This window comes from Botrytis sinoallii (assembly GCF_014898435.1).
Source record: "Botrytis sinoallii strain Bc 23 chromosome Unknown BSIN_003, whole genome shotgun sequence".
Classification (NCBI taxonomy): domain Eukaryota; kingdom Fungi; phylum Ascomycota; class Leotiomycetes; order Helotiales; family Sclerotiniaceae; genus Botrytis; species Botrytis sinoallii.
Window position 1 is genome coordinate 2,151,566 of NW_024066030.1, and position 17,510 is coordinate 2,169,075.

A 17,510-nucleotide genomic window follows, 5' to 3' on the forward strand; every position below is an offset into this window, starting at 1 on the left:
ATAATATAACAAAGAGGAGCATTCTCATGGGACGGCGTTTCCATACAGATTTCTAGCATAGGAAGAAAGCAATGGAGATTGGAGTTCATTTTATTTCAGTGGTCTATCTTGTCGAAAAAGGTTGTATGGTACTACATTTAGATTAATCGTATAAATAAATCTCTCTATCAAATATAAACCCTGTCACTCTGTATAACAGTGTGTACCCAATATTTATACATTTATTGAACATCGCATCATACCCTCTCGCTAACCCAAATTGCCCCTCTACACCCCGCTCTAATAACGCCAGTCAACAGTTCGTGAGGCACAGCTTTCTTCGCATCATGTTCAACGGCATGGTCTAAATGTTCTAATTCCTCATCTCGAATCCTCCTGATAGTCTCCAACAATTCCGTCAATTCCTCTCCCAATTCCTCACCTTTCGCCTCCATCTGTGCCTTCATCTCCAATAAAACCTGCACTTGCTCATTATAATGCGTCCCAATCTCTGTCTCCACAGCCTCTGTACATGCCATGGCTGCTTCTCGTCCCATCAGTCCGGTTCCCCATCCTAAAGCTGATGCAGCTAGTGACCAGACGGGTGTTAATGCGGTTGGACGTATGCGATGTTTAGCGAGCAGATGATTGAAAGTGGCAAAGTGTCCGGCTTCTTGATCATACATGTGCGCCATGAGGGGACGCAGATGAGGGTGTGCATTTGTAATTGGAGGGGTTTGCGCAGTGTAGATCAGCGTTGCGGCGAGCTCGCCGGCTTGGTTGACGCGCAGGGCGCTGGTGAGGAAATCTTTCTGGGATTGGGTCAAGGGCTTATTTGAGGGGGAGGCATCGAGAAGGGCCTCTGCGCCGGATCGAGGAGCGGGGTGAGATGGGTTCGTAGTGTGGTGTTCATGCGCATTTTGAGCATTGGGTGAGGAGATGCTGGCAGAAGCGGTTGAAGAGGAGGATGGAGGAGTTGTGGAGAGCTGGCGAATACTGCGGGATGATCTGGGGAAATTGATGAAACTTGGTGCTAGGAAATCGTAGAGAGGTGATTGAGTTGCGAAAAGTAATCGAGCAGAACGATTGGAAAGTCTAGAAGTATTCATTTTGGTGGTTGGGATATGTATAAGTCGTCTATTAGTCTAATACAGCAATGGAAATGATAAAATATATAAAATGACCTCAGGAATATTTCCATCCCTCATTTCCATGACGCCTAGAACACCGGAGCTTCGGTGATTCACTAGTGCGATGATATGCCTTATCATCACGTTATCGTAATGATGACTAAACAATTCGCGCTAAACACACGCTAATGTCCTACCAAGGAGAGCCGGCTGAATTGTTCTACTCAAGTTCTCAAAAGATATAACTTCATCAATTCACTTTATTTCAAACATACGCTTCAGTTATTCAAACATATTTCGGAAGAAACTGTAGATTTTCTCTTTCTATCAGTCTCTCGCATACATCTACTACTTACAATTCAACAACTAATAACCTTTTACTTCACGACATTTGGATAAACTATAAATTACGCACTTTCGGTCGTAGCTCATTACAACCACCCTTTTACTCCTACGATATACTATCCCTGGGTCTTTGATCTACAATCGCAATCTCGACATATACCGAAACTTGCTATATTTGAGATTTCACAATGGCGGATATTGATGATGAACTTCTCGCTCTCGCTGGAGATGATTCTTCGGGAGATGAGCAGGTCGCTTCAAATGACGGAAGGCATAGTTCTTCATCACCCGATCGCAATGGAAATATAAAGAGTTCAGCTAAGAAGGGAGGAAAGAAGGGAGGTAGACGAAATGATGATTCTGAAGAAGAAGGTGAAGCGTAAGTGTTCTTTTACCGTGGCTATCTATCTGATGATGTTATATTCCATCCTGTCGCAAATTCGCAAAAATTGATATCGCGAGATGTTCTTACAGCAGCCATATACAGCCATTATGGATATTATACTAATATGATTAACAACAGTTCTTCTGGTGACGAATCCGTTCGTTCAGAACGATCAGCCCCAATGGATGAATCTGATTCCGACTCTGATGGCCCAGGTTTCCGCGATGATGCTGATCGTTATCCTCTCGAAGGTCGATTCATGAACGCTTCCGATAAAGCAACTATCATGTCTATGCCTGAAATCGAACGTGAACAGGTCTTGGCTGATCGTGCACAAGAAATTGAGAGGGATCGACAAAATAGAGTACTTCGTCAACTTTTGAATGGTCGTGATGCCGCGGACAAGAAGGCAGAGAAAAAGCGCAAGGCGGGTACTGCAGATTTGGACGACAATCAGCGCAAGACATCTCGCCAACGTACTAAACTGGGTGGTGGAAAAGTTGGAGAAGCTAGTACTGGAATCGACAGTCTCAAGCGCGCAAGAGCTGAGAAGAATGATCGCCAACGTCGCCGTGAAGAAGACAAGGAGCGCCGTGGAGGTGATAGTCGCAGAGATAATCGCGATGATTATTCAGACGATGGATCTGATGAAGATAGTGAGGTTGAGTGGACAGCATCAAAATCGAAGAAGAGGTCTGCATCTCCAGATTACCGTGATGCAGAGCCAGCAGTTTTATACGATCTTGAACGAGTCCGAGTTGGTAGAAGTAGATTTGCCATGGTCTGCTTCTATCCTGGCTTCGATGATGCTATCACTGGGTGCTTTGTTCGGGTGAATATTGGTGTTGATAAGGAGACAAATCAGAATCTTTACCGCATGGGTCTTGTTAAAGGTTAATGCGTTGAAATTATTCTTGTATTAACCCAAGCTAACTTGATTTTAGGCTTCAAAGAAGATAGACCATATGCTATGATGTCTGCTAATGGGAAGCAATTCTCAACAACACAATATGTGATCGCTGCACACGGCAAATCTGAAAGATCATGGCCATTCATTGCTTGTTCAGATTCTCGATTTACAGAGGCAGAATGGCAAAGATATAAGCAAAATTGTATCGCAGATGGCATACCTGTACCAACAAAGCCAAAGTTGATGCAAAAGTGTGCAGAAATCAATGCTCTCGTTAACCGACCTTGGACTGAAGAGGAGTTGCAAACAAAGTTAAAGAAGTCGAGTGTTTTGACGGAAAAATGGAACACAGCAGAACGTGCGCGTCTTAACAACGCTATCAAGGAGCAGAAGAGCCTTGGAAATACAGAACTTGAAGAAAAATATCGCTCAGAACTTGAGGCACTTGAAAGTGCCAAATTAGCTTATGGCACTACACTTAAGCCCACGCCAAAGAAGAAGACCGTTCACTCCCAACAAGATCGACTTGCCGAACTCAACCGAACCAACCGTCGTAAGAATATTGAAGAAGTACGCCAAGCACAAATTAACGAACGTCGTGCAGCTCGACTAGCTGAAGCAGCAATTGCTCGTGGAGAAATTGTTGATGAAGATCACTCACGTCGTGTCAAGACTAGAGCTACTTTTAAACATGATCATACTGGTGGAAAAGACAGTGCGACAGCTACTCCAGTCAGTGGAACTTCGACCAACAATACTCCCAAATTGGCGGCTAAGAAGGATGCATTGCCGGTACCAAATTTTAGTAGGCTGCAGACGACTTCGAAGGGTGGAGTTCCAGGTTTCAGGAGACCCCTTATGGATGATGATATTATTGCTAGTATTGATATTGGGATTAGTGATGATTTGGAGTTGTAGGGGAATCGTTGTTCGGTAAATGGGATGGAGCAGGGTGGGAGGTGATGAGCCATGCACACGCACTCTTCAACAAAGAGTTGCTGCTAGTAGGAATATAATTGTATTTACATATTGGGGAAAGATCAGGATCTCGGAAGAGAAATATGTCATGGTATGAATGGGTGCAGGCGGGTTCCTATGGAAGGGATATGCAGAGATTAAAAGCTTGAGAGTTATTATATGTGGGATTTTCTTCAACAGCAAGCGTGGGCTGCCTCCTCGATTGGTTATTTTCGATTTTAACGGGATGCAGTTGATGATGAATGAATGTCGGTTGGAGGCGGGGAGAAGAATATGAAGACGAAGAGGTACAGCGGGTGGAGAAATGCACGGATTGATGGGAATTAGTAGCGAAAGTGAATGAAGGGGCATTCTGCTCGTCGGGAATAGCGACGATTAGACTAAGAATGATGAAGGGGATGAAAATTAGAAAACAACTGGAGATATACAACAGACTAGTGCTTCTACATCTGATCAGCATAACGCGTAGGCCTAGCGAGTAGACGTAGCGAGTAGATGAATTCAAGGGGTAATGAAATGATAAATGCTTTTCTGAACTCAGTTGAACATGTAGATGTAGATGTGAGAATTATCAATTGATGTGCATGACAATAGACACGATTCGGCGGGTTTACATGTTAACAAATATACTACTCCTGTATCTGGAATGAAACAAGAAATAAGAGATAAAATGTTTAGAACTTCGAAAGTTCTATGCTTACCTAGAATTCCGGATCTCGCTCCTCGTTCCCTCCTCCTCCCTACCTCGCTTTCTGACCAACCAGAAATCATGATTACAAAGGAACAAGATAAAAGTTCACCGGGAGTTGAGGTTCACTGGTCTCATGTCATGTCAAGTGTGTTGTATTGCACCATGTCGAGTGTGGTGTCGTGTTCTGTGCAAATGAGCATCACATATACATACCTTCCTAATCCGTCCCGGCGAGAAGGTTTCGAAGCTTGAGAATTTGGGGGGCTTGGTGGTCGGGATAATGAATGAATGAATGAATGAATGACATCTAGGTAGAATGGTGAGGAAGGTTATGGAATATGTAAATGGAAGTTTATTGAGGTGTTGTTGGAGATTTCTGGGTTGTATTTTGTGTTGTTAGATGGGGTTGGGGAGGGGGAGGGGGATGAGTATTGAGTTTTGAGTATTGAGGGAATAGATGTGGGAATTGGAAATTGGGAATTAGGAATTAGGAATTAGGAGTCGGGATAATGAAATGTATGGTGTGTAATATTCGTACGATGTACGATGTAGGTACTCGGTGACTGACTCAATGGTAAGACTCTCAGACCGACAGATAGATAGACCATCGCACAGTTCGTTCGGTTAGCTACAGATATTAGGTAGATATGTATGTATGTAAATGTGTGAGCAAGTAAACATAACATGTAAGTAAACATGTACGAAGTACACACAACCCCGGAAGCCGAACCCGCCTCCCGAGCCGTTGCAATATACATAATTGCAAGCAGTGTGCAGATAGATGTCCACCTGCATGAATCAAACCTAGTATATCAATGAAACAGAGTTTAACTTTGATGGGTTTGATGGGTTTGATGAGAAGCGGGACTAGGCAGATGATCATGAGTGATATACTGTATATGGTGAAGGCGAGTGGTGAATGAATGAATGAATGAATGCTTCACCGATAGTTGGGGATGTGCACACACGGATACGCATATGAATGCTAGGATACATGGGGCTGGATATTTTTGGATTGGATCGGGTGTTCCTGCATGTGAGTGCGTGGGACGGCGTGGGACCCCGGTGAGTGGATAGGGTGCGTGTGTGGTGTGTGGTGGGTGTGGATGGGTATGAGATCATGCATATAATGCAGAATGGTGTGGTGGGTTATTGTATTTCCAGATAGACGGATGGATGGATGGATGGAAAGGAACTTGGAAGGTTCGGTTAGGTGCGGAGGAGGTACGTAGATGGGATAGGTAGGTAGGGAGATGTTTGTTTGGGATGGGATGGGATAGGATGGGATGGGATGGGATGGGGTTGTGGTTTTGATAGACAGACCGATAGACAGATTGGATGGGACTGGTTTTATATATTCTTATTCTTGCTCTCTGTTTGCTTGTTTTGGATATATTTGGTTTTTACTTTGCTCTGCTCTTCTTTGCTTTGCTTCTACTCTATCTGCTTCATTCGTACAGTGCTAGTACAGAGTGGTAAATGTTATATGTGTTATATCTTCATCTACTACCTATCTGGTTATTGATCGATTATCACACTTCGCACTTCCTTTCATACACACTTTACCCTCAGCATCTTCCCAACGCATTTTATAATCACCTACCTAATATACAATGGCCATCACACACCCTCATCCTACAAATATAGCAAATTCCCACTCACTCCCTTCTTCAAAACCCAACCACAATGATAAGACCAACAACCAAATCACGCGTCTCCCCGTCACTAAAGCCGATCTCCCGCGCATCGCCCTCCTCGAACATCTCGCCTTCGAAGAAGATGAATTCAGCGACTTGGCATTTGGGAGAGAGAGAGGAAGTTCCGAGGCCCTGAAGATGCGCGAGAGACAATTTGAGAAGTTTCTCGATAAAGCGGAGAGAGGGGGAGAGGAAGAGGGGGATGGTATTGTAAGGCTGTTTTGGGACGGGAGAGTGGCGGGGATGGAGGAGATTGTGGGTATTGCGGGGTGGAGTTTGGGGGGGTGGGGAGGAGATGGGGAAAGGGAAGGAAGGGGCGAATGAGAGAAGAAGGGTGATGTGGGTTCCTTGACGGGATTGGAAGAGGAGGAGAAGATGAGGATCAAGACGAAAGAGGAGCTGGAGGAGATCTGGGGGAAGGGGAGTAATGTTCAATTGTGTGAGGATGTTTTTGTGAGGGGAGCTGAGTATATGTTAAGGGCTTGTGGGGGAGAAAAGTGGTTGAGTATGTTTTGTTCTTTCTTTCTCGTTTATATCCTCTTCTTTCCTTTCTATTTCTTCATCACTCCCTTAGCTCACTAAACCCTCAACTTCTCTTTCCTCCTCCCCCCCCTTTCTCCTTCTCCTTCAACCCTCACCCCTAAAATCTACTAAACCTCTCCCCCAGAACTCAACATCCTCGTCATCCACCCCTCTCACCAACGCCGTGGAATCGGTACGCTCCTCCTCGAACAAGGACTCAAACTCGCGGATGAGAAATCCCTCCAAGTATTACTGGGTGCTAGTCCCTGGGGTATTGGTCTCTATCGCAAAACATGGATTTGTGGATTGTGCATTGTATGGATATCCAGTTGGATAGGTATGAAGGGGGTAAGGGAATGGGGAGCACGAGACATGTTATTATGAGACGGCCACCGAGAGGGGGGAAATAGAGAATTGAGGGGAAAGTGTTCGGGGCTTTTTGATCGTAGATTTAATAGATTTGGGGTTTGGGTTCTTTTGTTTTGTTGCTAGATTTCTGCTATTTTATATGCGACTATTTGGATAGCTAGGCGAGACGTCTCCAAATAGTAGGCGAATAATTAATACATAGACATTTATGTTTGATCATACACTTTCTTCGGCCAGGATATCATGTCATGTCATCTCATATCGTATCATTTCATCATCCTAACACCTTCCACTCCACCCCAACACCCCATTTAACCCCATCGACCACAATCTCCCAAACCGGGCTCTTGATACCCACTATCCTCCCAACATCCACATCCATTCCCCTCTGCAAACCCATCCCCGTTCCCTCACCAGCCAACATAACCCTAACTTCCCCCAAACTATCCACAACCTCCTCTCCATCCACATCTCGCACCTGTCTACCTCTTACTAAACACATTTCCCTTCCATCCCTCCTCACTTCTTCAATCTTTATCCTCGTCACCCACTCTCCATTTCTCTCTTTCCCTTTCTGTACACTGCCAATCCCAGAATCAATATTAATCAACCAATCCCTAACTTCCGCCGCCAACCCCCCAGCTAAATATTGTCTCCCTTTTCGATGCGGAGAAAACTGTTCAGGCAAAGGATCTCCACTTCCCTGCGACTCCGCAGGATCAGGCGGACGAAACCGAGGCGGTTTGAGAAAAGTCGTCGGGGCAATGCATTGAGGTGTAAATGGTACAGGAGTTGAGAGAAGAAATTTAGGTTTGCTGCCTGTGGATGAGATTTGAGTAGGTCGATGAGAAATCGGCGAAGAAATTACAGGTAGAGAAGAAGATAATAAATCTTCATTTTCTTCCAGGGTGATATCTGGGGAAACAGAAATTCGTCGCCGTTTGGATGATCGGGGATTTATTTCATAGTCTTTTGTGTCTGCATCTTCGTCTTCGTCTTCGGTAGAATACCCAATAGCGATATCGAAATCATCGTTTGTATCTATAGAATCGTGAAGGGGAAGATGCGCGGGGTAATCATCTGAAGGGTCATCGATATTCTCTTTTGCTTTTGTACTTTGTCGAGCGGGGGGTAAGTATCGTCCCGCGGGTGTGGATGATGGGATTTTTGTACTTTGCGTAGCATTGGGTTTTGGAGTGGAGGAAAATGTAAAACGAGGAGTGGTATTGAATTGTTGCGTGTTTGATGGGCGGGGAGTTGATTCTTGTGCGAGTTGCGATCGTGGGGGTGGATGGGGAGCTGAAGGGCCGGCTTGTCTTTTGATCACGAATCGATGGGGGGATGGTGTCTGCTTAGTATGTTAGGGTTATGTGTCCAAGTATGAGGATATATTAATCGAACATACAACTGGTGGAGGCATCTTTCTTCTTCTTCATCCATACATTGTACCTATGTATCCTTCCTCGTGGCTTCAAAGGCGGTGGAGATGTGACGTGGACAAGGCAGAATGTATCTGCATAAAGCTGGAGATCAACTTATTGTTCGAATGGGATTGATGAATTCCCCATGGATGATGTGTGTCAATCATTTGATATCTTCTCCCATTTCAACAACCATAGATATGTCGATTGATGAATCCCATACTCCTTCCAATCGTATACTTCGTACACACTCATTTTGAAGATGGAAGTGTTTGATTATAAAATAAATAAATTGTTCTCACGATCGATAACCTACTTAACCTAGTATACGATACGTATGCGGAACATTTCCCGCCGCAAAATATTGATGTCATCATACATAGGTAGGTACCTACTTTCAGCTAAAATCCCAATCATGACCAACAAATTCCCAATACAAATCCAAATATTGTTTGCAACCCGTGATTCTAGCCCAGAGAGGTAGGTAGCTATTGAATTGAAGCTTAAGGAAATCCTTTCCCTCTGTTTTTTTGTCTTTTCGTTTTCTTTCTTCATGGAGAGGTAGAATTACTATCTTCATTCTCTCAATCTCTCATTCAATCTTCTCGTTTCAGGAAGCTAGATCCAAAGTGCTTCTCGCGCTGTCTATCTTCTCTCAGTCTTGAGGTCTCAATTATCTATACATTTCCGTCTACCTCATCTCACTCACAATCTTCAAAATGCCGAATCCTCCTTCAAAACTAGGAGGTAGTTCTTCCATCTTTCCTCTCCTAAGCAAGAAACATGAGATCGTCATGTTTTCCAGTACAGCAATTGCTCTCTATGGTTATGATCAAGGTATGTATCATTCCTCTTGAAGTACAACTTAGGCTCCTCTCGCCATCATATCTAACACAAATCAGGAATGATGTCCCTGATAAACACCAACAGCAGCTATCTAAAAACCATGCAAATTGGCGAAGAATCTCCTGTAGTAGGTATAATCGTCTCAGTCTATTACCTAGGATGTGCAATTGGAGCTGTTCTCGCCTCCTGGCTCGCCGATAAAGAAGGAAGAAAACCATCTATATTTGCTTGTTTGGCAACAACATCGTTGGGGAACTTACTCATGTTTATTTCCGGCTTTTCATTGCATGGATCTTCACCTTGGAAAGGTGCATCATTGGGATATATGATCGCTGGGAGAGTTATTATGGGATTAGGGGTCGGAGGGATAGACTCGACGATTCCGGTTTATAGTAGTGAACTTTCATCGGATGGAGCGAGAGGTAGAGCATTAGCTCAAGAATTTCAGATGAATATCTTTGGTTTGTTGATGGCGTATTCGATCAACTTGGGATTTACTATCGGTTTGGGGAAAGATAGTCAATGGGCTTGGAGAACTCCGATTATTGTTATGCAGATTTTCCCAATTCTGTTGATGTCGTTCATTTCTCAACTCCCGGAAACTCCAAGGGTATGTTGAGAATCTCTTGAACTCTAAACATCTCACAGAAAATGCTAATTGTTTATAGTGGTTCATGAGCGTAAACCGAGAAGATGATGCTAAGAAAGCTCTTGAGAAAGTCTATGGCAAAGAAGCAGCCAAATCGAAATTCGAAACTCTCAAAGAATCTACTGCTCAAGAAGACGGTTCGAAAGTACAATATAAAGATATGTTTACTCCAGGACATGCCCAGTTTCATCCAACCATGATAACGATAATGGGTCAAATAAATCAAGCTCTCACTGGCTATGGCGCTGTATCCGGTAAGCATTCTCCATACCCAATTCTGTCACAAAGCTCAAATTCCTCCTCATTACGCACCTATTAACTCAAACTCTAGTCTACGGCCCTCAAATCTTTGCTCTCCTCGGTTTTACCACCCGTAAATCCGAATATCTCACCCTCGGGAACTACATATTCTATTTCCTTATGATGACATTTGCCTGGCTCTCCATCGACGTCTATGGTCGTCGCACTCTCATGATTTACGGCAGCATCGGCCTCTCCCTCTCTTTCCTCCTACTAACTCTCTTCGGAGCTCTCGCCACCTTCCCAAGTATCCCCTTCCTCGTGCCCGAAATCCTCGGCTCCGGAACTCTCTTCGCCGCAACAGCCATCTTCGGAATCGGCTGGCTCGCAACCGTCTGGTTGATCCCGACCGAAATCTATCCTTCCTCAGCTCGTGCCCAGGGATCCGCCATCTCGGTTATTGTCTGGGGACTGGCAAATTTTGCGGTGACATTGTTGACGCCGATTGGATTTAATAATTTGAAATATTGGCTGTTTCTAGTGTTTGCCGGAACGAATATGTTTGCCGGGTGGTGGACGTGGAGGTATTCGTTGGAGAGTGGAGGGAGGAGTTTCGAGGAGAATATGGAGTTTTTTGAGTGTGCGGAGAGGGATGAGAGTTGGGTTGTGGGGAAGGTGGATGGGGGGAAGTTTAGGAGAATGCCGGGGTTGAGAAGGGGAAGGGGAAGGGGAGTGAGGAGGGAGGGGAGAGGGAACCTTTATTGAGAAGAGAGTAGGTAGGTGGGAATTAGATGTATGTAGATTGCCATTGAGATGTAGATGTAGATGTAGATGTAGATAGTGGGATTGTGTAGAATGGTATATTGAAATTTCGACACTTGCGAATTTACCACATGGGACAAAATTATAAAGAAACATATAAATTATAGAAGTAATGAAATTGGAGTAAAGAATGGTAAAGTTAAACATCTTTTCCTAGGTAGCCTATCTAAATCCACCTTCCTGTATCTCCATCTCGCAGTGATAATATTCTATATGAAGCCAAACACCTCGTTCCACTATTCCCGTATATAAAAGCTTCAAATTACAAAGCAACGCCATTCCCATATTAACCTAGACATATATATATACCGATGATCCATCCAACCAGATATTTTCCTCCTCTCTAAATACATTTCTCTCCCCACCCCCACATTAATCAGACCATCTATTTCCCCAACGCCCATTCCCATCCCCCACTCACCACGTAAACATCATCAACGCGGGATTCAACGCAATGGGCATCAAAAAATGACTCACGACCACCGTGCACAGGGGGAAAATGGCGACAAACGTATCGATTCGCCAATTCCAGGGCACGACGAGCGCGCACACAATCATACCGGCGGACATGAGAATGCAGAAGAGGAAGGTGTATTTGAAGCGCTTGAGCAGACGCGGGATTTCTTCGAAGAAGGTGACGTTTTCGACTTCTTTGGCTGTGGCGCCCCAGGTCATGTCGATTTCGAAGAAATGGCAGAGCAGGGATTGGGAGACGTGCATGGAGAGGCCACCGAGGAAGACGGTCATGAGGAGGAGCCATTTGAGGTTTCGAAGACTATGGTGGGAGGGGAGGTTAGCGGGTTGTTTGAGGGGGAAGCAAGGAGGGGAGGAGGAGAAAACTTACAAGAAGAGAAGAATCCTCGTTCGTTCAATCGGTATCGGAGAACGGCCAGCGAAACGTTACCCAAGAGGGAAAAGACAATGATGAGCGAGAAGTACACCTGGAAGGAATCGAGATAGTATTTATCGTACATGCCCACATACCAACCCATGATGAAATAATTCGCGAGGGTCAGGATCCACGAGGCGCCAATAGCGTAGTAAGTACCAATGTAAGCCATCATCGTAATCTTCGATGTAAATCTCATATTGGATCTCAAAAATTCTCTGAACAATTTCGTGAACGGACCACGCGTGATCCAGAAGCGGAGAGGATTGAAGAGAAGTTCATTGCATCCATAAGCGTATTTTTCCCAACGTGCAAGCTCGTCGTACACGGTGAGGGAGACACCTTCTTTGAAGCCATCGCCGGTATAGGCGGCATAGCGGATAATGTATTCGTTGACTTGGAGACGGAGCGACATGTCGAAATCTTCTGAGACGTGAGATTCGGACCAGAATTTCTCGTAGCCGTCTTCGTCGTGGTAGGAGACTTGTTTGAACGGCGGGACCATCTGAGCATGGCGTTGTGGCCGACGAAGGGAGATACGTCACCCATGGCGACGGCAAAACGAATAGCGGTGTAAAACAAGGTTGAGTGAAGAAGGTAATACTAGATGAAGATTATTAGTTTTTTTTTTGAGGAGTAAGATAGAGACAACGATGACATACCCGTTTTCGAAGAAACTATCAGTGACTTGCATAACACCAGAGTTGAATTGCAAGATACCGACTTCAGGAGATTGTTCCATCTCACTCGCCGCATCCAAGAGACAATCGGCGGGAACACGAGTATCGGAATCAATGAGCAAGATATAATCACCCACACGAATATTACCACCAGCCCACGCACGACCTTCCTCCTCTTCTAGAACACGAGCTAAGCATTGATCATAAGCAACGTATTCCTCAGCCTGAGACCAACCCTCATGACGCGCAATGGTGAGAAGTCTTTCTTCAACCTTGTTGGAAACCATAAGAGCGTAGTTCATGTTGGAAGCCTTCTTGAATTTACCACGACGAAGGAAAGCCTTTTCTCCATTTTCAGGGTTGGGCTTGTGGCCAGGACGCGCGACCCATCCAATAGTATGCTCATCATAAAAGTCACGACGGGCTTGAGCTTCGTCTTCGGGAAGCAATTGCATACCATCATCATTGATGAAGATATTGGCAGTGCCACCTTGAAGTTCATAGGTAGAGATAGCAGCCTTGAGAGAGATGATCGTAGGTTGAATAACACCAACGAGACCTTCCTTGTAGACAGGCATTTGAATAGTGACGTGAGGAAGCTCTCGATTATTTCGGTTGAGACGTCGAGGAGCTTTGCCGGAGTAGAATTTCGAGTTACTGTTCAAGTTGTTGATTGGTCCAAAACACTGGGTCAGATTGACGATAATCACTTGCATGAAGAAAAGGGAAACGAAAATTTGACAAGGAACGACGGCGAGTAAAGCCAATCGAGTGTAACTTCCATCAACAGCGACTTCAAGACCAAGCTTTCTCCAACCGAGACCGAGAGCGGTGACTAGAAGACACAAAGTCGCACCGACCATGAGAGGATTGAGTAGTAGTGTTGGTCTTTTTTCTTGCGCTCCATAACCATCTTCGACATCAGATCCGCTTCCCAATTCAGCGGTGGAAACATTTGCTCCACCCTTCTTCTCGTCAGTTTCTTCGTCATCATCGGCCCAGATCATCTCCAGCAAAGATCTTTCAATGTACTCTGCTCTCTGCAATAAGTGTTTTGGGTCATCATCCCAGACAATGAGAATTTGTTGGTCTTGGATAAAAGCACCGAAGTGATGCTTTTGGCATCGAGGTAAATACTCGACAGTAGGAAGAACTTGAAGACGGAGACCATCCGAAAGAGGGACATAATCAGCATGTTGACGGGCGAGGAAGATTTTTATCACGCGAGTATTGACAGTCATGGCAGCCTAAATATCGAGTTAGCAAATGCTTGTGGAAGAAAAGAAACACCATTCACTTACTCTAACATTCATGGCTACAATGTAGTCAAAGATACCTGATGGTTCCGACCTTAAAGAAGGCGGGCAGCATGTGAAATCACCCTTTGCCTTCTTCAAGATAACACCCTCTCCCGGAGCACCAACGGCCCATAGTTTTTCCATTTGTTGTTGATGTAACCAACTGACAACTACATCAGATCTGACAGTCAAAACACTCTCCCTAGGGCCATTCCTGAAATCACCTTCCGGATATAGAGAGGATGGCCTCGAACGATCGGCAAATGATCCTGCCATTGGTGAACCTAGAGGAGGGGTTGTATGCATTTCCAACTGCATTGGTGCTGATGTTCCAGTCTTCTTTGCTTTCTTCGCATCTTGCTCGGCCTTCTTCCCAGGGGCGAGATATCCCTTGAGGGCGTTCATCTTGGATGATAAAGAGTAAAATGCAGTCGAATGTGAGAATGATGTAAGTATGATTTAGGATTAATAATAAGTTAATAATTAATAAAGTTGAAGAATATATGCAACGAGTGTTGGAATTAAGAAAGATTGGAACAGTGAGCCAAAAGAAAGATAGCTTTACTGTAGGTGAATAACAAAAGTTCAAGATGAAAGTATTACTGACGATCGGGGTGAAGGGCAATATGTACTAAGGAGATGCTGTGAAGAAAAAGCTATATTCATTAGCGTCACTGAGCACTGCGAAAACTTCACTAGTGAAGCTAACAATAGATAGGAACTGGACAAATAACATCCATTCATGGCACCTCCGTTGGTTCGGAACAAAGAGGAGCTGAGAAAAGTCCTAACCAAGTTACCAAATCTGGAGCTTCAGCAACTGCAAATTGTCAAAATCTGTAGCTCGAACAGGCCTGAGCGAGTAACAAACAAGATCATACATTCAGCTTGCTACTGCCATACTTGATTGGATCAATTTACCGTACGATTGCAAGCTTGGATAAGCCAGGCGGGCAGTGCGGGCAGAAAATTGAATAGGAACCCCTCTTTCATGATGCTACAAAGAGTATCAAACGCCGAGTCCAAAACTAAAGAAATGTTGTTCAGAGCTACCCGGGTGTGACTGTCCCAAGCTTGGTTAGGATTCAGACGAAACTATTTTTGATGCTGTGCGTTCCCGACGCAGCTTTGACAATTAAAACATGAGGTAGATACCTATAGAAGCGAGTAGGTTCGGTCTATTGGAAATGATGAAGCGATTGACACTAGACTGGGATGTCAGTTTGTAATTAGGCGAAAAGACTATGCCCCTGCGAGTAAATTTTTGAGCTAGACGCACTGTGGAGTCTGGATGGTGTCTTTTTGGAAGATCTACAATGATCTCCACCGTTGTATAACATATTTGAAAGCTCCCATTGCACGCTTTTTGTCTACGAGGACCACATATGAGGACTTGAATTTGTTAGTGCTAAAATTTCTCAAACAAGCATTTCATTATCATGATTACATGGTGACCATGTATGTCGAAATAACTTTCTTATGACGCTCGTACATAAATTACTCAATTGGCTCGAACCATATTTTGCGCGTACCTGCCTTAGTAGCTCACCCAAAAGATCATTACAGGGACTTGGCTTCGGATGGCTGCAGTAGTGCCTCTGAATTGGATTTGGTATAGGCGTCGAGGAAATTGCATAGCGGCTCAAAAGTTAAATGGAAAAGTTTTCCTACGATTGACACTGTACGATGATGAATGGTTAGATGCTGTAAACTGTCTGGTACTTACTTCAACTGGATACCACAGCCGCGAGATTTCACAGATGGCGAGTGGTATCTATCTTTTTAGCCCCCTTGACTGACATACCAAGGACCACTAGTATTGATGCGGTGCTACATCAACGCTACATCAGATTTACCAAATACCGGGGAAAAGTCAACTAGCCTTAGATCAATCACAAGGTAATGATACCAAGGCATGGCATTTTCAAGATTTCGAGATTCTCGAGTATGTTGCATCTAGATTCAAGACTAGATAGTGAAAATTCGCCCACCAAATCTTAATTATCGAGGGTTGTCCTAATATGTGTCGGCCTCTCTTATCTCATGTTCTAGGTGGGGGTTTCTTCTCCGTTTGATATATCGATTTTTCAGCAGCTCTCAATCGCTCGAAGTAATTCTTTATCAATTCGCAAAGGGCGGAATGGGATTTCGCATATGATTTATGCGAAATGCTAAACCGAATCCAGGCCCCTTATCTCAGGGATCAGTAGAGAAGAACCCGTCACTCAGCACGCTAGAAGATCTCCCAAAAACTTGATATCTCTACGATAATATAGATTGGAAAATCAGCTAGTCTCGCTAGTCTGGAGATCAGACTTATTTTCCTAGTGTAAAGTTAAAAGTTTCCACTTTTTCCTACAGGACATTTTGGGACAGCTTTTCCGATATCAAGATCAAGAATTACCATACTAGGTAGATGGGTAAAGTATATTTGAAGATAGAACCACTACTTGCAAATGATCTTCAATTGTATTTGTGTTTCTGTAAGTTGGTTATCGTAAACCCGTTGTCAAGTGATAGGCAAGCCGATAAGAAGTCGAAAGTCCAGGTGTTCATTCAGAGTAAGGTTACTCTTCCGTATAAACTCGGCAGATAGAGAGGAGAGGTATTGTTCAATTGAAATCTTGGGCTTGGCTGGCTGGAACGACAAAGAACATCAGCCATAGTGATTTACATCGCACATCATAACAAATTCTGATTGGTATCATCAATTGTACTCAACAAATCGTGATTGTATAACTCCGAGTACGAAGGAATGAGGAGACGAGACCCTTGAAGTCAAAAAGGTTAAAAATTCCAGCTGGATGTGTTTTGGACGGTCTGTCTATTATTTGCATGGTATATACTACTCCATCGTGAAACGAACACGACATATTTCACCACGGTGCCTCAGGGTGCATGGACAATTTAATTTCGGAAATTTGTAGCTGGTTGGGCCCAAGCTCTTTTCGGGTAGATAATATTTGGGAACTCCATCCGAGGCCTCCGTTGAAGGGAAAAATAAAGGAGAAATAGAATAGATTTTTGAGGAGGGAAGGGGGAGGCTGAAAGATCCTGTTACAATCGTTACAATTGTTTCTTTCTCGAAGACTTGTCTCGGCGCCCAAATGTCGAAGAGGAAGGATGCATGGAACCGGGAGAAAATCTGAAGCTTGAGATGGCATGACCCTTAATTCAAAGGAGAATGGAGCGAGTTCTCACTGTACCGCACTGCTTAGACTCTTTTTTATCGTATTGATGCACGCCCCTCAATACCTGGTCTTTATTTTCTCGTGTCTCGGTAAGCATCCGAGGAGATCAGCTCTGTCGGCTAATGTCAATGTTAAGAAGTGTTCCACAGTGTTGGATCGTTTCTTCACCTATGGACTATGGTCAAGAACAACTCGCAAAATTAGTGTTGGATAACAATCCAGATGAGGTAATGTGGATATCAGGCAACCTTGGAACGCCTTGAAAGCGGCCTTTCTTCTCCTTTTGGCTGTTTTTTCCAGAGTTCAAAGAGCCCATTGTCCTCCAAACGCTCGATAAATCCTGCCGCCTCCGTCCGCCACCAAGCAATTGATTCATTTTGGCTCTATGTTCACACAGTATCGGTGAGTTATCATCTAGTGTCATTCAATAAAATGTATCTGCGAGAAAAATCTGCATGGCATAATCTC

The 17,510-nt window shown here is 44.2% G+C and overlaps 6 protein-coding genes across 6 annotated transcripts; 3 read left to right on the plus strand and 3 right to left on the minus strand.

Moving 5' to 3' along the window:
* Window positions 1-236: 236 nt before the first annotated feature.
* EAF02_002326 (uncharacterized protein) lies at window positions 237-1,088 on the minus strand (the record flags this gene model as incomplete). Its single annotated transcript, XM_038898374.1, has 1 exon — window positions 237-1,088. The coding sequence occupies one exon, from the start codon at window positions 1,086-1,088 to the stop codon at window positions 237-239; it is 852 nt and encodes a 283-aa protein (XP_038762066.1).
* A 554-nt stretch (window positions 1,089-1,642) lies between these two features.
* Window positions 1,643-3,667, plus strand: EAF02_002327 (uncharacterized protein; the record flags this gene model as incomplete). Its single annotated transcript, XM_038898375.1, has 3 exons — window positions 1,643-1,833; window positions 1,978-2,732; window positions 2,784-3,667. The coding sequence occupies 3 exons, from the start codon at window positions 1,643-1,645 to the stop codon at window positions 3,665-3,667; spliced, it is 1,830 nt and encodes a 609-aa protein (XP_038762067.1).
* Window positions 3,668-6,031: 2,364 nt separating this feature from the next.
* EAF02_002328 (uncharacterized protein) lies at window positions 6,032-7,021 on the plus strand (the record flags this gene model as incomplete). The annotated part of the gene is made up of 3 exons (XM_038898376.1): window positions 6,032-6,325; window positions 6,446-6,620; window positions 6,783-7,021. 3 exons carry the CDS (start codon window positions 6,032-6,034, stop codon window positions 7,019-7,021), a joined length of 708 nt encoding a protein of 235 aa, XP_038762068.1.
* Window positions 7,022-7,280: 259 nt separating this feature from the next.
* EAF02_002329 (uncharacterized protein) lies at window positions 7,281-8,426 on the minus strand (the record flags this gene model as incomplete). The annotated part of the gene is made up of 2 exons (XM_038898377.1): window positions 7,281-8,354; window positions 8,412-8,426. 2 exons carry the CDS (start codon window positions 8,424-8,426, stop codon window positions 7,281-7,283), a joined length of 1,089 nt encoding a protein of 362 aa, XP_038762069.1.
* Window positions 8,427-9,146: 720 nt separating this feature from the next.
* Window positions 9,147-10,927, plus strand: EAF02_002330 (uncharacterized protein; the record flags this gene model as incomplete). The annotated part of the gene is made up of 4 exons (XM_038898378.1): window positions 9,147-9,264; window positions 9,330-9,883; window positions 9,942-10,176; window positions 10,254-10,927. 4 exons carry the CDS (start codon window positions 9,147-9,149, stop codon window positions 10,925-10,927), a joined length of 1,581 nt encoding a protein of 526 aa, XP_038762070.1.
* Window positions 10,928-11,111: 184 nt separating this feature from the next.
* EAF02_002331 (uncharacterized protein) lies at window positions 11,112-14,256 on the minus strand (the record flags this gene model as incomplete). Its single annotated transcript, XM_038898379.1, is given in 5 exon segments — window positions 11,112-11,759; window positions 11,829-12,356; window positions 12,376-12,476; window positions 12,536-13,800; window positions 13,855-14,256. 5 exon segments carry the CDS (start codon window positions 14,254-14,256, stop codon window positions 11,728-11,730), a joined length of 2,328 nt encoding a protein of 775 aa, XP_038762071.1. The 3' UTR covers window positions 11,112-11,727.
* Between the last annotated feature and the right edge of the window lie 3,254 nt (window positions 14,257-17,510).